At 35.0% G+C, this 27,547-nt stretch overlaps 1 protein-coding gene across 6 annotated transcripts in view; it reads right to left on the reverse strand.

Annotated features, from left to right (window-relative positions):
- The window catches only part of TRRAP (transformation/transcription domain associated protein), a 91,026-nt gene that overhangs the window by 52,034 nt on the left and 11,445 nt on the right, over positions 1 to 27,547 (reverse strand). For 4 of the 6 annotated variants that reach the window (XM_084536515.1, XM_084536511.1, XM_084536513.1 and 1 more), the window contains exons 15-40: positions 26,363 to 26,597; positions 24,699 to 25,026; positions 24,484 to 24,581; positions 23,638 to 23,832; positions 22,900 to 23,091; positions 20,970 to 21,135; positions 19,420 to 19,676; positions 18,324 to 18,524; positions 17,545 to 17,723; positions 16,190 to 16,389; positions 15,251 to 15,468; positions 14,913 to 15,110; positions 14,131 to 14,391; positions 13,026 to 13,187; positions 11,666 to 11,762; positions 11,108 to 11,229; positions 9,690 to 9,860; positions 8,422 to 8,490; positions 4,432 to 4,551; positions 3,957 to 4,076; positions 3,450 to 3,614; positions 2,935 to 3,116; positions 2,452 to 2,650; positions 1,916 to 2,044; positions 1,089 to 1,355; positions 281 to 487 (exon numbers count right to left, since the gene is read on the reverse strand). In XM_084536515.1, coding sequence (XP_084392641.1) covers positions 281 to 487; positions 1,089 to 1,355; positions 1,916 to 2,044; positions 2,452 to 2,650; positions 2,935 to 3,116; positions 3,450 to 3,614; positions 3,957 to 4,076; positions 4,432 to 4,551; positions 8,422 to 8,490; positions 9,690 to 9,860; positions 11,108 to 11,229; positions 11,666 to 11,762; positions 13,026 to 13,187; positions 14,131 to 14,391; positions 14,913 to 15,110; positions 15,251 to 15,468; positions 16,190 to 16,389; positions 17,545 to 17,723; positions 18,324 to 18,524; positions 19,420 to 19,676; positions 20,970 to 21,135; positions 22,900 to 23,091; positions 23,638 to 23,832; positions 24,484 to 24,581; positions 24,699 to 25,026; positions 26,363 to 26,597 — 4,738 coding nt within the window. The remainder of the gene's footprint in view (positions 1 to 280; positions 488 to 1,088; positions 1,356 to 1,915; positions 2,045 to 2,451; positions 2,651 to 2,934; positions 3,117 to 3,449; positions 3,615 to 3,956; positions 4,077 to 4,431; positions 4,552 to 8,421; positions 8,491 to 9,689; positions 9,861 to 11,107; positions 11,230 to 11,665; positions 11,763 to 13,025; positions 13,188 to 14,130; positions 14,392 to 14,912; positions 15,111 to 15,250; positions 15,469 to 16,189; positions 16,390 to 17,544; positions 17,724 to 18,323; positions 18,525 to 19,419; positions 19,677 to 20,969; positions 21,136 to 22,899; positions 23,092 to 23,637; positions 23,833 to 24,483; positions 24,582 to 24,698; positions 25,027 to 26,362; positions 26,598 to 27,547) is intronic. The other 2 variants (XM_084536516.1, XM_084536514.1) reach the window with 1 other exon arrangement.

Genomic DNA, 27,547 nt, shown 5'->3' on the forward strand with positions numbered 1-27,547 from the left:
CACAACGCTATACCAAGGAAGTTTTTACAAATAGCTGAGAGACAAAAGATGTTTTAGCAAAAAGGGAAAGCACAAAGAACAGAATCAAAAGTGAAAACACTTCAGAATTTGCTATATAATGTTAATAGTTGTATTCAGTTTTAAATAAATACCTACACAGACAGCTGATGACTTCTGAAATTAAGCCATTAATTTGGATTACTTCATTTTGTAATCAAGTTGTAGTTTATTTCCTTAGTATCTATGATACAGTAACTACCAGAATAATTAGTACAAGTACCTTGAAGTGTTGTACTATCAAGTGCAAAATATGTACTAGTTGGGGAACTGTATGACCCTCTTCCACAATGATTTTTCTTGTCCAGTGAGTCAGCATCTGATGTCCATCCTCCATTCGGGCAGGCACAGCCGGAGTCAGAATGGCCATCGCTTGCCTGACAATAGCTCGCGCTTCCATTGCATGAGCTTTCAGAAGACTATGAAAAACCTAAAAGTCAAGGTTTCTGGTTAACATTAATAGTATATATATTTACAAAAGTATGGAATCTATAAAAAAACTACATGTATCTTCTAAATAACACTTTTTTTCTAGAGGCCTGCAGTTCAGTAAATATATGGTGGTACTTCATTAGGCATATACTTCTATATCCTCTGCATTCCCTTTTTTTCACTCCCTCTCCAATGACCAACTTCGTTATCCTCTGATCCTCACATTCAGTCTCAGCTGAAATTTCTCTCTTTCAGATGAAGAAACATTACTGATTTTATTAACTCAACCAAAAGGTTTTTTCGTTATGCCCTTTAGCCTCTCTTTTTTTCCCCACTTATCTTCAAACTTCTTTCTATACTTCGCAATCTCCAAATAAATTTGTATTAATATTTGGCTTGGTCCATCTGTACTTGCTTATGGAGGATGAATTTAATTTCTATGTGTATACTAAGTATCCAAAACTACTGTGCCAAATGTAGTTGGCAACCTCCTACACCAACTCTGCATTAAAAAAAAAAAAAAAAAAAAAAAAAAGAAAGCACACTACAGAACTTATCAACATACCTTAGAGGTATGAATACTAGCACTGAGTCCATACCTGCAGAACTATCTTCTTATGTATGGCAAATTTTGCAATGATGTGTGCCAAAAGCAAATGTCCACTGTATTTACATGCTGGATCCACACACGCTTTGGACAGGAGGCATGGCCAAGCAAATGTCATCAGGCGTCGTAATTTGCTATTCCGGTTTTTGTTATTGTCATGAATGTGATGTGGAGCATGTTCAACCAGCAGAGTGGCAAACTGCAAGAGATATATCCTGAGAGAATCCAGCATATCAGCCTGCTTTTCTGGATCAAGTACCTAGTTCCAGGAACAAGGAAAAAAGAAAGGGCAGTGTGAGAAAATAATGTATTAATTATAGAAATCCTATTTTTGCTTGTTGAATGTTTGCTTTTTAAGAAAATAATTAAGTACTTAATAAATAACTAAACACTTCTTGAATGGAGTTTAAGAAATAGAAAACAGCATCCTAAGATGAAAACTTCTTAACAGTCAGTTTGATTTGTACTGGGGTTCAATGAAACCAAAGTAAATTACAAAGATGCAAAGATGCTGATGGTCAACCACAGAAAATTTTGCTTATGAAAAGACTGGGATTACAGCCACTTAAGGCTCATTTCTAAAAAAAAAAAAAAAAAAAAAAAAAAAAAAGACATTTAAATTCTAACGATATCATTAGAAAATAAAAATTGCAGTCCAATCCTATTGATAGTTGGAAGACCATGCAACAGTTCAAAGTTATGATGTGATTTAACTTACTGCAATACTTACAAATAGCACAACAGTCAAATGGGGATTGAAAAGCCAAATGAGAGAAACAACTTATTTCAATTTTCAAATGCTAATGTAAACACTATTACCTTTGTGATAAAAACACTAGTGATGCTTTCTGGATTATCTCCTTCTGGGTTTGGGGGTCCCAACAGCTGTTCACCTTCTCCCTTTTCAAAGCTGTACAAGAAAGCAGGATTCAGGATGTGTTGCAGCACCTACAGAACATCAGCACAAAACAGTTACACTCAAATACTGAACTCTTCTGGCAGCAGTCACCATCCTAGTATTCATATGCAAACCTGCATGTTAGAGACATTTTGTTACAAATGGAAACTATAAATAATACCTTAATAAACAGATGCACACATTTTTTTTCCTCCTTTCTCTCTTTCAAGGGCAAGGATTCTTAGAAAGCATAAACTAAAATAGTCAGCACTGAAAGCAAGATAAATTGCTGTCCCTGTTTATTATCACTCTTCTTCAGGTATGATATTTTCAAGCAAATGGCTCTGCCAATTATCAAACTCGTTGACATTTAAGTAAGTGAGTTTTGTTGCCCTAGTTCCCAAGAAGAAAATTAAATCTAAATACCAGACTACTTTGATCTAATTGCTTTAGTTACCTTGGCTTTGAGCTCATCTCCAAAGTTTGGGTCATTGAAGTCCACAAACCGGAAGAACAAAGCGCGTTTTTGGGGAATACTGTAGTTTTTAGGAATCTCTTCTTCCATGTACTCCTTTAAGAAAGTCATGTTGCAGAGAAAACGACCCGTAAAAGCCCGAAGCAACTGGAAGAGCAGCTCTATGTCACCATAATTCCTTCTGTAAAAACAGAAAAAGAAAAAGCTTCGTTAGGAAAAAAAACAAACTACCAAAACTATTATTTTCGTGACTTGAAGAAACTAAAACCAGTTTTAAATGAGCAGAGAGCCAAGAACAGGTAGTACCTGAGGAGGTCTGGTTTTAGAGCTAAAAGCAGTATTATGAAATACATTAAACTTTCTCTTCATTAACTACTAATTTTAGTATCCCTGTTTATTCATAATATTTTCAAATTTTATTAAATAAATATACACAAGATATAGAAAATAAATGGTCTTACGTACTTGCAGTAATTCAGCAAGCAATATGCTAACAGCTTAGGTTCTTTCCAATTTGTTGCAGCCATATTCTCCTTACGATGTCTCTCCTGAAAAGCTTCACTCACCCACACGCGTTTCAGCTGATTCACCAAGGAATGCTGATTTGCTAACCAACATTCATCATTCTTAACAATAATACTTATGATCTGTCAAAACCAAAACAAGACAAATGCACAGTCAACATGCAACAGATCTGTTAGTGGAAACAATGGTATAAAAAGCACTTTTTTTTTCCAGGTCGATTAAGGGTTCTAAAATAATCCAAAGTCATACAAAAAGTAGTTTAGATCAATTCTTAAAGGACTGTTTTGTTTTGTGCTTTTTTTTTTTTTTTAAAGAAAGTTTTCCTTGCCATGTTTCTCTCTCGTATCACAGTTGATTAAAGAAAACTATAGCTCAGTTGAAAGACTGTACAGAAGAGGCCTTTTGCTTTAGAGATTTTAACTATCCAATGAAGACCAACAAAAATAAATGAATACCTTGATAGCCTGAAACTGAAGATCAAGACGCAACGTGGTAGTGCTTGGAGAACCAGGTCTAACAGCTGCTTGGGTACCAACAGGCAACAAAAGAGTGATAAATCGATTTGGATTAGCTGCCAGTACATCTCGTAGAGGTTTGGCATCTCTATGTTTTAAGAAGCTCTGAAAAAAGGAAGAAATAATTTTAATAATGACCTTTAAAAGCAAAAATATCAAGAGGATACATCATCCTGTAGTTTTTATATTCGTCACTGAAGTTATAGAGGTTACATTTTATTTATTCATGTATATAAAAAAGCTATACAACTTCAGCGATAAGGCATAAAATTAATAGCTCTAGACCAACAAATATAAAACAGAGAACAGGCAGAATAAGGCCATGCTAAAGTACTATAAAGGTCATATAGACAAAAAAAATAACTTGTAAAAGATCGCAAACATGATGAACCAAAAGTATTTGAAGATGAGGTTTTTTTCCCCTTCTCCTCTGCCCCTACCACTTACCATAAACATTCTGCTCCACTGTGGATCATTTAAAGTGGCTTCCATCATGAACAGCTCTACAGTCTGGGATGGATGACGTGTCAAAAATTTTATCAGAGGTTCCCTGAATGGACTGCCGGCCTGTAAGATTCAAAATGCTTAAATTAAAATTGCAGAGTGCAGAATTTTTGTCTACTAATTTACTAGCACCCAGAGAGATATTTTTAAAAATAAAAATAAATAAATAAAGCAGCACTAGTTTTGGCATTTATGCAGATACAAAACACTCAGAACTTTCATGATTAGGATTTACTGACAATATCAAAACTTTATTTTAAGAAAGTAAGGCAAACATTAACATCTCCTAAGAGGACTGGAGAACATTTTTTAAAGCAAATATTTATATCACACACTCTTTCCAATATGTGGAAAATTCATGGAATATTTACAAATAATATACAGCAAAAATATCAGCAATGTTAACTTCCACTTTTACCTCAATCAACATTGCTCGTTCTGTTTTCATCACAACTTCCAGCAGAGGTTTAACCAATGTCTGAGGGGCAGCTGGGATAAGATGAAATAGATTTATAATTGCTGAACAAATCTTCATTTCCTACAGGTAAAAAGAAACATAATTAAATTAATATTACCAGCTAAATAGATTACTATAGTATCATACATGCTACTATTTTTTCCTCTCTACATCAGCAGAGCCAGCAAGGGTTAACATATATACAATATCTACTTACCACAATGTATGGAATAAAGTTCTCTTATGGAACTTTGCCATTCCACTTGCAATATCATGCTTTCATTTTATTTTCTTTGTCAGAAAAGTGATATTTTACAGACAAGAACTAAACTCTGTGTAATGATAACGGTGATGAGGGAGTTGCAGAGCACTCACTGCTGCACTACACCAAGTAGCTCATGCATCAAAAAGCCAAGTCTTCCTTTCTAAACAATTTCTCACGTACAACCCGCAACCCCAGACTAGAAATGAAGAACAAGACAGACAGCTTTCTCCCAGCACCGCTCAGTACATCTTGCAAACAGCTGGCCACTCTGGAGCAGAGTCAGCTCTCTTCTCCCACTACATATTCTCTCCCTAGATAATAAATTCTCTTAAGTCCAAAATACTATTAGACTTTTGTTTCATTGTGCAATTTAAAGTGAACTACATTTCAGTTAATGAGGCGGTGCATCTTCTTCAGTAAGAAAAGGCAGGAAAAAAAAAAAAATCCAACCTTATCCCTCTAAAACTCATTTCTAGTAAGCAGTATGTGACAAAATAGGTACCACATACATTGCATTTCCTCAACCAAATTTACAAAGTATTAGGCCCCCCCACTTTAACATGTTCTGCCTACACAGAACCCCCAAGACTACTCCCATAGATTGAGGCATAAACACATACAGAAGACTTACGCCTTCATAGAAACTGAAAATCCTGCTCTTCCTAGTAAAAACACGTTTCACATCCTGAACAGCAACTGTATCAAAATGACTCTGCCACAGACAAACGTAAGACAATTCACAGCACTGCACTCAAAGGCACAATGCACTCTGCCCAAAATACAACAACAAAAATAACATCACAGTTAAGAATAAAAGTAAATCAAAAATAAAACATGAAAAACAAAACACAACAACAAAGAACTTCCTGGTGCCTCCACTGAGTTTCTCACCTCTACCCCTCCCGCGGCAGGCTGAACCAAAACAGAAGTCACAGCATGAAAAGAAAAAGCCCACAAAAATATCAAATAAACGAACAAACCAGCATATGCTATTCTTCAGGCTGCAGTCAGAGACTGACCTCAGTAGGGTTATTTTCTCACCTCAAACTGAAAGCATGGAGACAATGAACCTCTCAGACACTCTGAATTGCTCTCCTAAGAGCTCTCCTAAGAATTAGGATGAAAAGCATCCTTTTTTCTACTTGTATATTGTTTATACATAGCTTCCCAAGTATGTCTAACAGATAAAAAGATATTAGAGATGATTAAGTTAGGGGAAATCAATCTTCTAGCATCTTCAAAGACAAATTTGTCCAACATTGATCATGAAACAACTGTCGATATTTGAACTACCAAGCTACACTCTTACTAATAAGCTGTAACGCAGAATTTCCACCGTGGTGCCCCTGTTCATGAGAAGGAGAGTCTGAAGCAACTACCTACTCAAAATTAATTTCTTACATTACTGAACATGACCTAAAAACTAGGTTTCTCCTTGAGGAGGTGGAGAAGAATAGAAGAAGGAATTTAAATGAAAGATCTCAACCATCAGGCCAATAAATTAGATCTCATCTCTACTTAAGCTGTTATGTCCTAATTTGTTCACTTATGTAAACAGGCAAGGCACAATTCAGCAACACAGAAGGACTGTCACAACATCATTTAAGTGAATGAAGAACTTAGTTGTTCTGGCAACAACTGTGAATCTTTACAACAGTTGTTAATTATTATGCCATTCTAACTGAGATGGCTAAAGCTTTTACATTATCTAGAAATGCTATTTGCATATGCAGACTCATTTCTTAGACATTTTGGATGTAGACCATTCCATTAAGAGGCCTTGCTGACTAGCCACTACGTGCAGCATGCTGAAGAAGTGCATAACAACGCCAGCATCGCCACCCAATGGCACCTTCATTACGTGCTGCTGGAAGAGAGATGAAAATTCTTCAGGTCAAAGAAATTATTGTAATAGTGCTCTGTGCCATTTCAGCTGCCAAATAAAAGGGTTTCCTGGTACACACAGCAGAGAATGGTGATCATCTCCTACTCTAATCACTCAAACCAAACAATACAACCCACTTCAAGAGCTCTCCCCACCACTACTTTTATGTGAGTATCGCAGATTTTGGAATCTCAGTGCAGCCTCAATATGGCAAGTGAAAGGCCAGCCGCAACTAAGTCTACCCACTGGTTTTACCATCCAAGTTTTTCCACGTTTATAAGATACGATTACAGCAGCAGTACTCATACATATGGAGATTTGAACACAGACTGCCAGATCACTGGTATGAAGATCACGCTGTCTGTGACTGCCTTCAGTTTCCTACAGTTTCTACTCTTAAAGCATCTTTAGAGCAACAGCTGGGGAAAAAAAAAGTAGCATTTCAATTAGCTTTGCAGCCATACAATTCTATCTGAAAGCATTTTCATGGACTTCTCCTTCAAGACTTGAGGGTTTGTGTTCCTCAAGTTTCTGACGTGCACTTCGCCCTCAACACGTTTTAAGCCAACACTTAATAAAAAATTAAAAAATCACGTTTAGAAGACTAAACACACAACTACACAGAAAACATGAACAGAAAATATTAAATGCAAAAGAATTCACCATTAAATGTTATTTAGTGACAAGTAAAAACTGTTTTACAGGTGCCGCATTGTGGTTAGAAAGACTATTGCTACATGAAGATCTGCAAGACACCTGTAATCACCATGTTTGTGTAAAAATCAATCCTAAAAGAAGAATATGAAGGCCTTACAACTACTCTGACCCAAGTAAAACATTAGTGATTAACTGGAAAATGTGCAGTTTCTAAATTTAAGAAACAAATTCTACTCCATTAGAGGACCTCTAGGTCAAATATAAAGACTGAATTCAGATTTAAAAGCTCTCTTTGCAATCACAGGAAAGAGTAATGAAAAAACACTAAGGCAATTCCATGTTTTGAGGGAAAAAAAAAAAAAAAGCCAATCTATTTTCATTCTAATTTGAGAAACAAAGAAATTAATACAACTCCCCCCAATGTTTCAGTAGTTGCAATAATACAGCTCTACATATATATTAAATTATTAATAAAGTCTTGATATAATTAAAGGACTTCTGGTAACCTACATGAAAACACTCTGAAGCAGGAATTCCTTTAAGTGCAGTATTGCTGAAGAACACACTGTACTGTCATTAAGTTGACAATGGCTTAATGCAATCTCCCATTTACAGGAAAATCTGTCATCTCACAGTTCAACATTGAGACCATTGACTTGGGTGGATGAGAGATTTTGATCTGATCTCAGCTGGTAAACACTGAATTTGTTTTTCACAAATTATAAGTAAAATTAACCGGGATATTATTATTTCACAAAATTTTCAAAAGACTGTTATGAACATCAAACATTAGCGAAAAGAAAGGGATAATGCTGCTGAGCTCATCATCTACTCCAGTGATAAAAATTCTAAGCAGAAAGAACTGAAAAAAGAAGTCAGTGAGCAGTTCCCACACCAAGCAGTACAGAATAGGCTCCACAGTTAACTGTTCTCAGCAGGTAGAAAACTCTACTTACTAAAATTTGTAACATACAATTAACAACATTGTAACATGCCATATATGTAAGTTCATTAGGTTGTAACAAAATATCAGTTTGCAATCAGTTATGGCAGCATTTACAAGTGAGTGAGTTCTGCAATTCCTGAACATTAGCATTGTTTATTTCTTCTTTGTCTTCCCACATAAAAGCATTCATTAACTTACATTTCCATCACTCCTCTGTCCACCTTTGTGTGTGATAACTACAACTTCCATCCATTTACGCAGGTGTTGCTATCAAAAAAGATAATTAATATTATTCTTCTAATTATACCATTCCATTTTAGCAAGTGACAGCATATACTTCAAGAAAAGAAAGAGGCAGAAATGATTGTTTGAGGGAAACAAAGGGAAAAATGATTAGTTACTTTTGTTCCCTCAGATTGAAAAGTTAATTTACTATTTGAAACCATACAGTTTACAACTTCAAATACTTTCAACTCCTTCCAAACTGAAAAGGTAGGAATATCACCTAAAAAAAAGCTGTTATTAATCTATATGCAATTAGAAGACTGAGTTTGGGTGTGAAATGTATAGGCATCTTTCTCACATCAAAACCATGGCACTCTCCTGCTAGGAGAGTGCAATAGGGGACTGCTAAAGATTTTTATTAGAATATACCTAGAAACTTTCTTTTTTAATTTAAATCTAAAGCACTCTACAGGAACAGCAAATGCTGAAATTGGTACCAATTCAATTTTTATATAGAACAAGCAAATATGACATTTAATGATTAAAAAAACCTTTCAGCTCTCAATGTAGTTTTACCACTAGCAACTGAAACTAGAATCTGAAACTGAAAGTCAAGTGTGTTGACTTCTAAAGGTTGCCTCAAATTCTCTCCATATCCAAGAAAGCAAGGCTTGTAAGAGTACATACAATAAAAAGCACAAAAATTTGAAGTCAGATAGGCAATGATGATAGGCTTACACCTGTTCAATTATTTGCTACATACATGTACATATAAATATTTAAATAGCCATGGCAAAAGAATAGAGACTTTCCATACACACACTTTAAAAATTGTAAATGAAGTAAGAAAGGAAATACCTTCCACTAAAATGGACTTAGCCTGATAGGAAGTAAAATGCATGTTCAAGGGATTACTTACTATATTATGCTGCTGGCACCTTACTTAGAAAGAAGTATGACCAAGCAGACCTTAATATAATAAGGTATAACTTCACAAGACGAGAACACCTCTTAAATTTTTGGTTTAGCAGTTCTTTAGAAATTAAGACAAACTTTAACCAAGTAAATGTTTGAAGATACTCATTTTTCCTATTGTAAAACAAAAACATTTTACTTGAAATTTATACATCAAGTCACTACTGAATTGTTCTTTGGCTTAAAAAATACTAGTACATGTTAAAAGACAATTTCCTCCGAAGGATCAGAAAAAACAAAACACCGCAATACTTGAGTGGGCTTACCATCATTTGATCACAGAATTTATCGTTAAAAGAGTTTGGAAAAAGTCTAGTGACAGATGTCAGACGATTCACAACATTTAGTGTCAGGCTTCGATAGTCCCCCAGCATCATAAGCAACGGCCTCATGTGTGTATGAATTTGATCAACTTCTATTGTAGCTCCTTCCAAGAACTGCAAGAGAGTATAGGTTCAAAATACAGCACAGAGCTTAGTGACTTCTGTGCAAGCAACTTACTTGAAATAATTTCTGCTGACTTCATTTTTTACTTTAATTTTGTACTTTCAGAATGCAACAGTTTGAAAGATATTTATTACTAGAAATATATGCAATGAAAAGATGGAAAACACTTTAGTATTCTTGATGTACTGTGGGATATTCCATGAAACAATCAAACAGGAGGCCTTAATTACAGACAAGGATTGAAAAATTGCCGTAGTTATAACTGAAATTTACAGTCATAGACAAACTCCCTAGGCACTACTTTATTAACAAATGGCTGTGAATCTGGCTGAAAGCAATGGAGCAAATGTCTGTTAAAATCCACACGCATAAGTGAGAAACATAAAAGGTGAGAGAAAACCTGGCTGCAAGCAGCCGGACAGAATATTTCCTGTTATAATTAAACATCCTGTGGGCATTGATTTATCACAGGAAAAGGTGGTAGAAATTATTAGAAAAATCTCATACCAAACGCACAGGTCAGAACAACCCTTAGTTGTTACACCTCTTACCTCTCAACTGAACTGTACTGTCAGCAAGTCCTAACTGGTCAGTACTTTTCCTTTCATGACCAAAGTAACATGAAAAGATGAAATCTGATCTCTAATTAGTCAACAGCCTAAGAAAATGTAAACCACCAGCATTACTATACTGACACTCCCTGTGACATACCATCCAGTTTACACCTCATTATGAAGAGGTTGTAAGCATTTTTATCATCATTTTCTACACATGAAGGAAAGGTATTAAATCTTATAAAATCTTGCTGAAGTAGAATTAGGTCTATCTACCAGGCTGCATGTCATAATAAGAGGACATCCTTTTCCCCATCTTTCCAGCTTTTCTCACATTATAGCCTAGCATCCACAGAACAGATGCAGCATAGCACCATTACTAATTCTAAATTAGTAATAGCACACAGACGATGCCGTCCCTTAAGGTAACTGCAATACTGTGATGCAGAGCTTGACTCTACCATATTGCTTCCATTTCCAAAACCAACCATGTCTCTACTAATTCTTTTGGGAACAAAGAGGAAACACAAGAAAAGCTTTTACAATAAAGCCAGACACGCGCATTTGTGAAAATGCTAAGAAAGGCTGATGCATCTTCCCAACTTTCCCAAGAAGATCTGTAATCGACACATAAAGCAGAGAGACCATGAAAGTTGAAAGCAACATTGTTTTAATGCACTAACCTTTCTCATGCATGCTTCTCCTGCCTCCTGCAGTTCATTATTTGTTGAATTAAGTGCCTTGAAAAGTGCAGCAATAATTTTCTCTCTTGACTGAGGTAAGTAATTGCAGGCAGCTAGAGCATCTGCAAGCAAATATCAAAGTAAATTTCTCTTTGCTAACTCAATTTCAGAAAGAAAGGAAAAAAAATAATTCTACATTTATTCTTTTCAAGCTTATTTTACTTCATCTTAAATTACATACCGCTAAAGCCCAGAATGCTTTGCCAAAAACAACAGGCATCATAAAACAAGAAAAGACTGGAAAGTCTATTAACAGAGTTTTAGTTTTCATATATAACATAATTAGTCTAAAAATATTTTGGGTTAATTTCAGAAACTAAATCTTACTCATTAAGGAAGCAGCAATACTTCCCATTATTCTCCATTAAACTGTGACCTCTAGAGAGCAGTCATCAGTCTTCAAGCTCTCAAGTTTTCTGCTGATCTTGGGAAGAAGATTGCCCTTTGCTCACAAGGACACTTATCTACATCTAATTTTGTTTATGAACTTTCACTTACTTAATGCAGCAATGCGAAGAGGTACAAGTGATGGAAGACTTTTGTAACAAGGTAGCTTCATTAAGGCATTATCTTCAGCCTCACACAAATTCAAGAGCTAGGGAAAAAATAAACAATCATTTTAGCACAGCATTATGAATGATGGTTGAAACAGTATTATCAGTCATCCTTTGAGCCTTGTTTCCTTAAAGACACAGGTTTACTCAAATTACAATCCCCAAACTTCACCAACAGGCAAAAATTCTACTTGAAATTAGAGTGTAAGTTTCCATGAAAACTGACAGTTAGCCAGAGACAAGAGAACACACTAATACTGCCACTAAAGAAAAGTCAGGCAAAACTTAGTGTTTTTACAATTTGCCAAAACCTAGCAGGTCTATTTGCAAACATGTTGCACATGTGGTACAGGGTGTAAAAGAACGTCTACAGAAAAGTTTGCCTCCTGAATGGCAGCGAAATACTGAAAATACTGAGTACAGGGGTAAGAGAACAGATGGAGATTAAGAGGAAAGAAATATGCTGAAAATGTCTTCAGTAATTCATATGGTCATGGGTCACTGCCCTGAGGGACAGTTCTTTTCTGTAGAACCCTCTTTGCAGAACAGTATTTTCAAAACACGTGTATGTTTCTGTTAGAAAGCAGTGAACAAGTTGTAAAGAAAACAATGCAAGTTAACAATGCCCAAGCTATGTCTATATCCAAGAACATTATTACAGTTGAGATCTTCACAAAATCAATACATCACTCTCACCTTTATAGTCATTTTTTGACACTTTGTCTTAAGGAAAAAAAATGAAGGTCCTCTGCATGGACAACTATATCCCATACTTGCCTTGCTAACTGCAATTGCTGTTGGTATCAAAGCCCTTAACTTACATTTGGGCTATACTGCTAGGAAACCAAGGGACTAGACAGTTACTCCACATTAAATCCACATACTAGGGTTTTGCTTTTATATCTGATGTTATCCAAGCAGTTAGGGACTCAAAAACCTTAACGGAAAATGTATATGTTTTGGTGGTACAACCATTGGTATCATATATATGCTGTGCATAAAATAAGATTTAAATATTAAAATCAGGCCTATTAGGACTAGGAATGTAACATGAAGATTTAACATGTTAGAACATTCTACTTAGCTCAGAGCTAGTCATTCTACTTAGCCAGTCATTCTACTTAGCTCAGAGCTTAGTCATAAAGGCAGACAACTTCATTGGTCCACATTTCAAAAGGCAAATTCTTCATTTCCAGGGGAAGTTTAAAATACATAGAGAAAAATGTATTTGCAGCAATAAGAATTCTGATACCATCGTTACTTCAGAAGCTACATTCAAATATGAGAACATAAAAAGGAAGTACCTCTGTGTAGAAAACCTTGTGTTCCACAACATTTAAATCCATTGTAAACAACCGAGGTTGCAGGGTTGTGCAAAATGTATTCCCCTCCATCAGTCCAATCTGGGCATTTGCAGGTTGATGCCTAAGTAAATGCTTTTTAGGAGGAACCATGTCTTGGAGGACCTACACAATGCAATTTCGATTACCAAATTAACACCATATTCAAATGATCCCATAGACCTAGCCACTAATACAACATTAGGCATGACCACATTTCTATTCATTTGCTACTGGGGCTCCAGATATACCTCTTTAGAAATCACTAAGCAAGAAGAAAAAGTGTTTCTCTGATCTAACTGAATTCAGTCAGGGAAAAAACCTCAGGGAAAAAATCTCCAAATATTACATATCCTCTGTGAACAGATCTATGGTAGTTTATAACTTCACATAACTTCATAAACATTTTTTAAAAGAAATTCATAGACTCAAGCATTTAAAACATTCAGGTCCAGAAACAAGTATTTTAAGCTCCTAAAACATCAGAAAGGAGAGACATTCAGGTAATTTTTTTTCCCCCATTACAGCAACTTTTCACTCTCCTCCATAAACACCTTAACAATATAAGGTATCAGCTGGGGGGCTTCTCTGTATGTTCCCAAATTGCAATAATGACATCTATAATTTTATATGCTGTGGAGGCCTTTAGGGCTTATGTATGTTTATACTAGCTTTTCAAGAGAAAAAATGCTACCAGCTAGCAAAAAGTGATTTCAACCAGCTTTGATCTGCATAGTCTTTCTGGATATGCCTCATACTTAGATATAAAACAGCAAACACAGGTTCAAAATAAAGTATCTATCTGGCCTGCCATCTGATTGGTAGTAGGATGCACAATCCATAACTTCAGGAAGTAAATCACTATCAATGCTGGCTAAGTGATGAGGCAGTACTCCAGCCACAGTGTATTTTAAACAATGAAACACAGTAAATGACAAACATATGCTATCAAGCCACTAAGAACTTAATTCACTAAGGTGAGAAAACGCACTCAGAAAGACATTTTGAAAAGTTAAACTGGTAAACAACTTTAGACACGCTTGGACTTCCATTAAGTATTTCTGCTTACCTCTTTGTGTGGCTCCATAATCACAGTGACGCTTTTTCCAGTGACCTGTGCAAGTACTTGTAAAGAATGCATAGCCTGTTTTCTCACAGTAGAGTTTGGAGAGGTTACTTCTCGAACTAGATCATGTGTCACATGATGGAAAGACTTCTCCTGTGCTGCTAGGATTTCTTCTGTTTTTTCTTCATCTTTTAAAGGAGTTGCACATCTAATCAAAAGCTGTTCTAGTGTGGTCTTTGCCATAGCAACCGCTCCATTGGAAACCTGAAGTATCATGGATTATTTTTATTTTTTATATTTTTTTAAAGTACAGAACAAAAATAACAAATCTACACACTACTCAACAACAAACTCTGCACTTGTCTGTCATGAATCCTCTGGAAAAGGCACATGTTCGACTAATCTTCCCACCAATCTTCCCAAAGCTGTGAGTTGCAATGAGTGAAATCTAAGAGCTGGAACACCTTAGCAGTGGCGTCACCATATGATTCACAACTGAGAAAAGATCAAGAAGCCAATTCTCTAGGTATCTGTAACTACATACAGTTTTTTAATAAGACGAACACCTTCAAACTAAATGCAGTCCAAGTTACAGTGAATCTAGAGATCTTTCACTAATCTAAATGAGACTTGTACATTTCTACTCTGAATTGAGCAAACGCAATTATTACAGAAACGATACATTTTGAAGTAAAATCAAAATCAGAAAAAGCTCAATTTGTGTGAATTAAGAAAAAAAAGCTAGTTTCCCCCACATTACTTGATATAATACATTCATTCTTCACCTCTCCAGTTAGATCCATCATAACAAAGAGAAGTGCCTTCAGGAAAGTCTGCTGGTTCTGGAGGACCCAAATTAGTGGAAGCCGTTCCATAAGAAATTTAATTGACACCACACCTCCTAGTTTAGCATACCAAGCTTGTTCGTAGCAGCAAGCACACAAACGTTCCACAATGTAGGAAAACAAGGGAAGTTGACAAGCCTGGAAAAAAAGAATTCTTTCAGTTTGTTTTGTCAGCTCATTGGTATTTTCTGAAATTTTAGAAACAAAATTCAGCTGTCTGAAACTAGATCATTTAATCATACATTTTTTCTAAATAAGAAAATTATGCATAGTATTACCCTTTCCTTTGACCCCAAGATGATGCTTGCAACATCAAATATCACTGCTAGAGCCACCTCTCCTATTTTGCAGAGCTCCTTCTCCTCATAAGCCATGCAGATTGCTATGGCATCAATAAGCACCAAGGGATCCATGCCTTTCGACCCATTTTCTTCGCTATGAAACATAGCTGTGCTAGGCTGGCTTCCAACCTGATAGCACTGCAGCAGAAAAGGACCTGTAATTTGTATAGGGAGAGGAGGAAGAAAAAGATAAGACAATGGATATTGAAATATGAATAGTCTTTCAATTAAATTTTACTACTTTTCTGACTAGAGGATGGCAAAACTAGTAAGCAATGTGTCAATTTGCATATAAATGGATTGTAAGGCATTCTTCACTCTTAGAAGAAAAAAAGATTACATCTACTTGAATATTTTCTTCTATGCACTACATTACACACTGCAGAGGCTTGCTAAGAAGATTTAATTAGAATGAAGAAACTTAAGAAATTCAGATTATATTAATACACGTCCTACAGTCCAATTCCAAACAAGAAGTTTACTTCATAAGTAGAAGATGCTGCAGTGCTTTGCATTTACTTAATTCCTCTAATAGTCCCTCAAAATTGCAAGCAAAAACAACCCAATTAAAAACCACCTGCAAAAATAACGGCATCTAAGTTACACAAATGCTCTGGAGATATACACTGTTCGAAGCCCTATTTATTTTATTTGCTTCAGCATTTTAAGAGTATTATTAGGTGACGTTTTTGAAAACTTGCTTAACAATTTTCACTGCTCTATTATTTACAGATAGTTAAAAATAATTCAGCCACAGAACAAAACCCAACACATCTACCCAGAATATCATGACATACTTGTTATAATAGTCAGTAGCGTTAAGTAAAAAACTTCACCCCTCTCACGACAACAAGATCTTTAGGGCACTTCACTTACCACACTGCTGAGCTACCGCCACCATTGTATAATGGCGGATCAAGCTGGCTACAAAAGGCAGAGCACTTGGTCTCAGATCTTTGATGACTGCTGACATGAATGCCCCTGTCAAAGCCTGCTCAAACGTTTTACGAGCTGGAGTATCCTGAGCTTTGTACCGATGCGAAATAATTACACTGGGTATGGACTTCTCAGTAAAGCTGAAAGACAAAATTAAGTTCATTATAATCCTAAACTTGGCAGTATTGGCAGCTCAACCATGAACATCATCAAGTACTTGATTTACAGTTTGCTCTTGATATCAAACTCCTTTTCCACCTCCCATTTTCTCGTCACTTTGATAGAGCTAGACCGGTTCACTCAGTTGGTATTAATTTTGTCAACCACTGGTCTCAAACATGATGGATAGCTCAATTTCTTCATGAACATTTAAAGCCAGTGGTTCAGAAGAAGCCACATATATTCCAAATAATAGGTATACAGGCTTCACACTGCAACTCAATTACAGAATGTCATTTTCAATATTTTGACATTTTCCCTTTTTTAAAATGACATTTGATTTTAATCTTTCAAGACTGGAAGATTACTTATCAAATCACTGCCCCAACAGAACCTATTCATTGCAAAACTATATTTATGTCAAGTCTAACAAGTCCCAATTATAATAGCAACTATGATCTTTAGCAACACTTACTATACTGCAACTCAAAGTCAGCACACACTTTGTAGGCAAAGATGTGAAAGTTGTTTAAAAGCAATGAACTTTAGTATTGATGACTCAAATTTTGAAAGATGTAAAAAATAAAAAAAATCCTATACTGCCCTAAGACAAACAAAGTCATACATCAAAACCTATCCATCCATGAACATCAGCTGTGTGTATGTGACTATGCTACAGACTGGTCACTAAATGGAAACTAAATTTTGTATCTCTTTCACTTTGGTAAAAAGTTAGAAGCACGCACAAAACATCACAATCTTATCTTTGAAACACTATTAAACATCGGAACGCTCCAATTACTTAAATATATTAAACTACAATTAAATTTATAAGAAACTGTCTTGTTGTATCTAAAGATTGTGCATTGGACTGTGAGTAGGGGAAGAAAATTAAAATTTGGAACATTAACAGATTGCATTAAGTTTTTTTTAATTGCATAAAAAGATTGCATAAAAAACAGATTTACATTAAATAACATGCAGACAAAACCAAGAGCAAGATTTGAAAAGTCCTGCATAAATTTGAAAGGAAGCAGGATAAACCAAAAGGTAAAAACATCATGCAGAATACATTGTTTAGACTAACCATTCTCTCTAAATTAGGTTACTCTAAAGACACTATAAATTTTACATACACATTTACGTTTAAAGAATTGTCATACTTGGGATGTGCCAGAAGTTGATATAATGCATGCTTATTATCATCCAAGCTCATCATAGCTACTAAGAAACACTTGATTACTTCCCAGGCTTGCCTCCGATAATACGGCTCTGTGTTAGCACTCTTCAAGCAGTCCAGAGCAGTTTCAATTGCCTACAATCAAGAAAGAAGAAAAAAAGATAGTAATAAAACACTATTTCTTAATATTTATTATAAAGCGATTAATCAAGGGAACAGTATTTTTAATACATAGTCACTTAAAAAACACTTACAATTTAGACTGCCCAAATTAAGAAATACAAAGAATGCCTGTCATCAGTGGAATGATGATTAGCAACTCCTGAAACAACTTTTTGCATTTTTACCTGCAAAGTCTGACAACTCAAAAAAACAAAACAAAAATAAAAATAAACTAACAAAACAAAAAAACAAATACAAGGAAGTGGGTTTATATTCTGTTTCTTCATTACAGAATAAATGAATTAGAAATCTCTGTCTAACTCAAGGGATATCAGAACATATCCATGTGTGTGTGAGGTCCTAAAAACTACTTTTAAGTATGCAATTTCTATAATGTTGAATATTTATTAATTCAAATCTGGAATTGAAGGCAAACATAGCACACATTTCATCAAGTTTTTTTTTTTTTTCTTTATAAGCAAACAAACTTTCAAAAAGTCTGTAATGAAGGAAAACTGAACAAGGTAACTTCTTAGCATAGAATATGTCCTTAGTTCTCAAAAAAGTCCTTACTTTTTCCATAGGGAGCTGAATAGATGCTTTACAGTCTGAAAATTCTATTGTAATGCTGGGTCCTTGAATTTCTGTGACCACATATTGTAGTTTCTGTGATTCCTTTAACATTTTCCTGTTACTTCCACCAAATTTACCAAGTACGCGATAAGCCACGTGAGAAATGCTGTCTGCAGGATTGCGCAGTGTACGCCACAAGGCCTGTATTTTTAAACATGACATGGTCAGAACAGCCTCACTTCAGAATTTTTCAACTTATGATGTATAAAAACAAAAAGTAAGAACCAAGCAAAACGTTTATTCTTTTATCTAGTGTCGTGGTTTAACCCGTACTGTACTATCTATACAACATAACCTCCAGGAAAAAAAAAAAAATCTATATGGAATAAAAACAGTAAGTTCACAACAGTTAAACTGTAAACAGATAGTCCTAAACACAATTCTGGATTAGGCTAATATAATCAGATACAAAATCTTTGCAATACTGCAATGTAATTTTGTATTTATGGTTAATATTAGATGGACAACGTCATTAATTTAATTAAAAACAGAACACTAAAAAAACACCACCATGGGCCAAGTTAAATAACCTCAAAGAGCTAGTTTCAACATCCAAAAAGAAAAAAAAAGGCAATGCAGACTATATGCTAGCACTATTAGAGGAAATAGCCACATTTAAAACATTGTTCCAAATTTTAGCCACGCCATCTTCACTGGATATGTAAGATTGTAGTTAGTTGTCAATCACAATATGCTGAAAGCAATTAGTTTTGATTGTCGTTTTCAATAAGTTATCAATTTTTAAACATTTTCTGTACTAATTCATCTTGAACATAGCAATGTTCTTCCTACTGAGTCCCAATTCTTAATTTTAACCTCTCAACAGGGGGTATAGAAAAAAACATTAATTCGCTTTTAAATTTTTCAGAATTTTGAGTTTAGCAGCATAACACCAAATGGTGTTTTGCACTCAAATCAGACAGGCATGGTTCTTACAACAGTTTTTTCAAGTTTTTATAAGCAAAATTTCACATAAAATTCTAATATTTAGTGAATCAATGACCTCTTGTGGTTTAACAGGATACAACACGTTTACCTGCATAAGCTCAGCTCGAACTGGTTGAATATGATCATACAGAAAGTCTGGCTGCAAGTTGTCCACGCACAATTCAAGAGTTCTTAAGCCCTGGCTAACCAGGGTTTGAGATCCGTTGAGAGCTGACACCAAGGGATCCATCAACATTGGCAGGTAAGGGAGCAATGAGCTCAGACGAACTGGCACCGTGAGGCAGAGCTCTACAAACAAGTCCTTCATGTGTTGTTTATGAAGACCACTTTGCAACATATTAAGTCCTGAAAATCATTGATAAATTACACATTCAATAGAAGATAACAGTCCATAGTTCATTGCTCAAAAATTTCTATGTCCTATACTTAGAATAACCTGGCATTTAAAATTATGTAAAGTTCATATCTCTAAAGAATGTATTTAGAAAATATATTCATAATTACAACTTCCATCTACGGATTTTATGCATTGAATGTTTTTGTAGGTACATGCATATACAGAAAGAATATCTATGCATACACTGAAATTTAGTATTAAATACATGTTAAAATACAGTAGCTTTTGAATACAGTACACGAAAATAAAAAAAGATTGTTGACCCAAACCTCAATTTTGTATCAATTTAAAAAATTTACTTGGAGAAAATTGTTTAAAAAATATCTGGATTCTTGAAAATGAACATGAAAGGTGTATGGGTCATTCACTGTCCCATACACACTAAACATATTCCCCAACTTACTACACAAACAGAGTAGGAAGATTTCATATATTCCACAAACACAGCTAGCAGCTTTACACTGACACCCATTTTACACAATGAGTTATACATAACATACATATTTGCTAGCTACAATAAAAATTGCCCCTGCAAGTTTCTTGATTCTAAATCATGTGCATTTACATTTCAAAAGTGCTTTGTGTAACTTCAGATGACAGAAGATAGACATATGCAAAGTAAACCCAAGGATTTCACTCTCCTGAAATTGCTCTCATTTAGGTTACCCTTAGGTTTAAGTAGTTCTGCATGCTTCCTTGGTCACCTCCAATATCTCTGGATGATAGCCCTTGTAAGCATATATGCTAATTTAATCAAACTGATTCTTATTTCCATTTCTTTTTGGAAACTGACACTACTCGCATTTATATTTATCATGCACTGGCAGGTGTACACACATCCTCAACTCCAGGAGAGCCAGAGCTTCTCTGTAACATTCTTCCCTTAATACTGGTGATGGCCCGGCAACCTCACTTCTGCTACTATCCTTACACCTCACTCTTCATGCTAATAAAATTACCCATTGCAAAACATGAAATAAACAAACACCCAGCAGTCCCAAAAGAGAAAGCAGAAAACAAGCAGCAGAAGTTGTGAAGCAGCCAGAACTATGGAGCCTGAAGCAGCTGAGAGTAAATCCAAGATATTTAATCAAGTGCTAAGCTCAAAGTCAGCAGCTACTTATCGGAGTTAGGGCTTTGTGGTTTTGATGTTTGTTTTTTAATTACATAATATAACTTTATTACTAGTATTCACATAAAAAGATCAGAAACTGGGCAGGGAAATAAAGGTATTGCTCTACCTTGCAGTAAGTTTGGTAACAGCGGCAAGAATTCTTGATATAACAGATCATGACTGCCTCCTCCAATAGATCTGAACAGTGCTCTGAGCAGCAGGAAATAGTTATAGGGCTCTTTGGCAGTCTGTGCAAGTTCCATAGAGCTGTTCACAATCTTGTGTAAATGTGGCTATAAAAAAAATAAAGCTTTAAGATTAATAAATCATCAATTTTATCATCATTGCAGTGTAAGAGTTTAGCATGAGACAAGATTTTCAGATCAAAAACCTTTAGTTATTTCAAGTAAGGTGATAACACCCTAACTTTATAACCACTCAAGGAATTGTTAAAAAGTAAATCTGTTATTTGAACAGCACCAAGAAACAATAGTATTCTTTAGTTAATTAAATGCTGCTTTCACATTAGCCGAACAATCAAGTCTATTTGCTACTCTAAGCACTAATTGTATTAAAACAGAAAACCTTCTACAAATCTGATGTAATGAAACAGATTTGCTCCAGAGAACATAAGGATTGTAGCATAAATGTCAGAACGACAACAGAAGACATTTCACAATATTAGTTTACTCCAGATCTAACTTCATCATTAATTCTTAAATGTTGTGAATGTTAAGTTTACTTTAAAGACCAACTTTACAAGGAAAAAACAGTTACAGAACCAAAAATTAAGACTCAGTGGCCTTTTAGAGCAGTGGACATTAACAGTTTGCAGGCAGGAATCATTAAAATCTGTTGCTAAACACAAGGATTCTCCCATATCAGGTAGAAACAGTGACACAATTCTGGATTTTATTAAGATCTAGAAGTATTCTACATTGCTATGCAAATGCTGCAAACAGCCTTCATCATTCAATTAAATTGTCTAGCCAAGGCCCATATCATCAATCCTGATGAAACAAAAACGTAACAAGCATGAAACTGTGAAGGTAGTAAATCACATTCTTTAAATTGGATCTCCATCTTATAAAATCCAAATGACCTCGATTTTGATGACAAAAGAGAAGAATTTAACCAAGATTATAAGAATATTGCATCATATTAGTTATGATTATTGCTTCACATTACTTTCATCATTCGAAGAAACAGGGAAAATCATTTTATCTACTGTGTTCTACACAGAAAACAACTACTGAACTAATACTGCTATGGCAAATCATTAAGAAAAGAAAATATTATATAGTTATCAGTATCAGACATTGTGTTTATTTAAAGGTAGGGAGAAAAGAAATGGAGGGTCACGTTGTGAGAAGGAGCAGTGTTCAAATACTACTGTGAAGTTTTTCTGTATATAAGCAGCTGTCACTTGTACAAAAAAGCACTCTCTTGCTTCAAGCTCAGAATAGTGTTTCTAAGCTCAGCGAAAGAGATGATCCGTTTTCAACATACAAAATAGATTTTTGAGTAAACAAACACATTAATAGAAAAATAGAATTCCTCAATGCAAACTTTAAAAACATGACAAAAATATATTTTTAACTCGAGGTACATGTCATCACTGAACATAACATAAAACTAACAAGATTAACCAACACACACAAAAGAGATGCCAATCTAATCAACAAGATTAACCAACACAAAGAAAGAAGTGATGCCAATCTAATCAAAAGCCTTAAGTTAATATGGAAGAACAACAACAACAACAAAAAAACACCTATCCTGACTGTTAAGTTACAAAGATTTGTGACCACAAGCATGATTCGGTCATTTAGACTCAGAATTAGCACATCACTTTAGTTTCAAACGTTCACATAAACTCTTATAAGTAAGGCAATGATGTTACTTGGTGTTTGAACAGTAGTGCTAACAGTGGTTCAAACATGGAAAGACTATCACAAGAAAGAGAGAACAAAACAAAGTTTCTTCAAACACCTGAAAATGCATTAAGAGTCAAAAAAGATTATTTTTTTTTTTTTTTTACTCCAGATGACCTTTACCTTAAGCATTTGTTCATTTTCAGCTGCAAACAGTGAAACTGAGCCAAAGACTAACTTGAACAGCTTGAGATACAGATTGGAGAGTTCCACATTAGAGCCCATTTCTGGCAGTCGATCCAGAAGATACTCCACCAAAATCGTTGCAAAGAGTGCAGAGGTAGTAGGGTTTGCCAAGAAGGAATTGGCAACAATCTATAAAAGGGAACCACAAAGGAATTAGTGTCGCCGTAATTGTAAGAACACAGGAAACTGAAACACTACCAATTTAAAACAAAAAAAAAGACCAACTTTTTCCCCTATCTTCACTACTGTGCAAGCAATTCAGGTTATTCTCAATGGAAAATAACTGTACATAATTTAAATATCCAAGTTAAAGTTTATATTTTAGATGTATACAATTGGAACTGTGTTCTGTAAAATAGCAGAACAGAACATTAACAAAACAACCTTTCAAACAAAACAGGAATTTCAAGATGTTCAATACCTTTCATGAATAAAAGTCCACTCATATCCCCCCTGCTTATCTGAAGCGCTCATATTTGTATTGCATCACTTTAGAAATTTTTGAAAATCCATCTTTACAAAGCATTTGTATACACTGTTTCAAATCAAATCCAGCATGCTAATTTCAGCATTATTATTTAATAATTCATCTTCAGCCTTACGTACTTTAAGGAACAAGCTATTTTCTACAGGCTGTTTATTACCAATGGGTGGGAAAACAAACAAACAAAATACCTGAAGAGCATAGTTTTTTGAGATTCTCTCCACCATATACGGAACAGTAGTTTGAAAGATTTCTTTAAAAGTTAAAGGGTTCATCATTGTGAAGACACCAGCAAAATGCTCCAGAACTTCCTTTTCCTCTTTCATTCTGACTGTCTGACAGTTGGCTACTCGAACATATGTCTGTCCATTTCCTGCTATTTGAACCTATGGCAATTTAGAAAATACGTGTATTGGTTACAGAATTGGAGTAACGTTTTCCCCACTATTTTTGAAGTATCTTGCAATTAAAACTGACATTATGCAAGACTCACATGCACACCTTATACAATTCAAATCACAAAAGCCAGCATTGACCATAAGAATAATAAAATGGAGTATGTTCAGCACAGACCTTAAAATCATGGAGTCAGGAGTGGAAAAAGACAACAGCAGGAGATATCAGTGTATTTATAAAATTACTTAATTCGAAGTAATTTACATTTACATTTCAGCAGTGCTTTGTATAATGTCAAAAGATAGACATATGCAAAGTGAATATTTTAATTGACAACTAAACTAAAAAAATTCATTTGAACACCAATAGATTTAATCCACCACATAAAAGATCAAGACTTTTACAGTCTGTTTGCCTTTATGTTGGTAGGCCAATGATAACTACTAAAAAAAAAAAAAATCTTGCAAGTGATAAGTACTTTGAAACTTGTAAGATTTCCCACTAAATGTAGTCCTGAAATTAAAGGCTTCATGAAATATACTACACACAAAATTTGTATTTTAGCTGACAATGAAATCCTTGTTAAAAGTATAACAGAGAAATTGTATAAAATGAAAGTGCCATGTGGTAAGGTTACATACCTGATAAATATCTAAAGCTTGCATTGCATATTTTACTAGTTTTATATAAATTTGAGTCTCCTTAGGTTGCAATTGCTTATTGGGAATGAATTGTGCTTCTGAAAGAAGACAAAATACAACAGTAGTTACTTATTAAAATATAATGTGCTTTAATGCTAGACTTTTAATCATGCAATTGCAAAAGATAAGTGTAATTAAATAGTATGAAGCTTTACCACCAGGAGCTTTGCATGATGTTATGCCCCATGTGATTGTCTTGACACCGCAGACCAAGGTTTTTACTAAGCTTCGGCAGTCTGTGACCTGAAATGTCTGTTTGTCTTCTTTTTCTTTCTCCCCTTGTTTTTCAAACACAGGCACTGGTGCAGGGGCCACTGGAGTGGCCGGGGCAGGAGACGGAACAGGAACAGGTGCTGCGTTTGCTGCTGTTGGTACTCCAGGCAGTGCGGCTTCAGCAGCCCCAAGCTCAGACTGTGGCTTGCATTTTTTAAAAATTACAGAAAGCTGGTATCGTGCTATAGTGTGAAATTTCAGAACAAAAACCTAGGAGCACAAGGAGGAAAGGCCAATAGAAGAGCAGACCAGAGAGGGGGAGGAAAAAAAGAAAGTAGTAAGCTTCTTCTTCACAGATTGTCCTAAATTTAATAATACTAATACTTCATGTCAATGTAAACCAGTAAAATTTACAACTGTATTTCTGGAATCATTCAAACAAATGCAAACATTTTTAAACATATCAAAAAAGTATGTTTCCTTTAAACAAGTTCAAATGATAAAAATATTTGCTGAAAACTAAAAGCTCATCTCTACAGTTATATTTAATTTAAAATGAAAAGCAACTTCAGTTTATTTTTAAAATACTTACAATTTCAGTCTATTGACTACTAAGCATAAAAAGCTAGAATCTGTCAGTTAGTAAGATGTCTAAAACTAAAATATAAACTGACAGTGCATGTAGCACATCAAATTTAAAAAGCAACAATCAATCCAGCAGAACATGTCCCCAGCAGAAAATGTCCCCAACATTTTGCCTCTTGGCTGGTAATAAACAAGGCTCATGTTGCACAGGTATCAGTTCAAAGTTTTCTGTACCTTTCAAATAAAATAAAATAAGCTGTGCTGGGGCAATGTTTAGTAGTTCAAGGATAAACTCAAATAATCTGGAGATTACTAAAATGACCTCCTTAGTGTATTTAGAAGGATGACAGCCTGTAACACAGAAGTGTCAAAGATGGAGGGGACACACTACTTGGCTACATCAAGCAGGTGGTTTCACTTGTACTACACCATGGTTGAGAGCTTTTAGAGCACATCTGATGATTCTATGATTTTTAAAATTAAAAAAAAAAAAAAAAAAAAAAAAACCTCCTCCATATAAAAGACAATCCTTAAAAACATCATCATGTCTTGTAAACATGGGGTTTTCACATCTCACAGATTGGTCTATGCCAAGAACCGGTGAGATAGTTGTCTTTCAGGATTTCACTATCCAGAAAAGAAAAAACAAACCATCCAAATAAAAATCATAAGGCATAATAAATATAATCCCTAAATTATAAATTTAAGCAGGGAAAAAGAGGAGATTACAAATACAGCATAAAAAAATAAGAAATTCCTATCAGCATAGGCATTTAGATTCCCACTTTGAACCAAGTCACTCAATAAATAAGCTGAGTTGGCAAAACATCTCTACTGTACATAAAGGCATTATCCCAGTTGCAGAGAATTTCAAAAAGCCCTTCTCTGAATTACAGAAAATGAAACAGGATGCAGACTGTTTCTATATATTCTCCTTTCTGAATGAGAAGGAAAGTGCAATTTACAATGTCAAATAATAGTATATTCAACTTATTATCAAAAATATGAAACAAATCAATACCTCCAGCATTCTCATAAGTATGTCTCTACCATTTCCATTTTCCTGTTCGCTTTTAGACCGGATACAGTCTACCAAATTTAGCAGAAGCTTGCAAGACATTGTCTGAATACTGCTAGGCAAGGACTCATCGTCAATGTTCTTGGCAAACAACTGGACAGCAAGGGAGAGATCATTGAGTGGTAAATGCTGTCGGACATGATGCACCAGGTCTGCCAGTGTACTGTACGCAAGAGGTCTATCAGTAAAAACAAGAAATGAAGAAAACACTTTGAGGACAATTATAATTGTTGCTAATTGGACTTAACTAATAATTACTGCCTGAAGCTATTTTCAGGATTCTAAACTAAACCTTTCTATTTTATATGCAAACACGGTTCACACAGCTTTTTCAAATACACAAGAAAATTACTGTATAACTCTACCAAAGATGCATTAATCCATTTCACAACACCAACGTTAGAATTACTCCTCTCATCTTTATTCAACCAATGTCGAACATCCTCAGCACACATTTTCATCTACATACAGATGAGAACAAATTAGGATGCTTTAAACCACACACGAAGTAGAGCTGGCAAGCTCTTTCAAATAATCCTTGATGACTCATGATTTCAAAAGTAGTTATGAAAACTGATAAACTCTGAAAATAATTTATTTTCAAATACTAAGTTTAAACATTTAATAGAGAGAACACTCCCAGACCTACTACGTCTTCAATAAGGTACAGTTGGTTCTGAAGCAGAAGGAAATAAGTCTTCTGGTACACATACCTGAGTTTGGTAAGCAAAAGCACCTAAAAACTAGTAGACTGTTGAAGACATAGAAAGTATGCCTTCTCTTTGTTTTTCTTTTTTTTTTTTCCCCTCCAATTGTTATGTGAACAATTTTAAGATACTTATTGACAAAACAACTTAAGTCTCATTCAGATTTTATGCTGGACACAAGCTTAGGTAGTAGTTTCATGACATACTGGGAAGATACTGAGTTGGATTTCCTGTGACCATTGTTTTGGTTGCTTTCTGCAAGTCAAGTAATTTTCCTTCACCCGTTCATCTCATTTTGCCTGATGCTCATGCTGTGCTATTCAAGTGCTAAAAAGCAACCGTGCCTTACAGCAGCAGAAGCCCATCCAATATTAGAAACTAATGAGGGAATGTAGAATTATTCAGGGATTTGAGTGATAAG

The sequence above is a fragment of the Aythya ferina genome, assembly GCF_964211825.1.
Source record: "Aythya ferina genome assembly, chromosome: 15".
Classification (NCBI taxonomy): domain Eukaryota; kingdom Metazoa; phylum Chordata; class Aves; order Anseriformes; family Anatidae; genus Aythya; species Aythya ferina.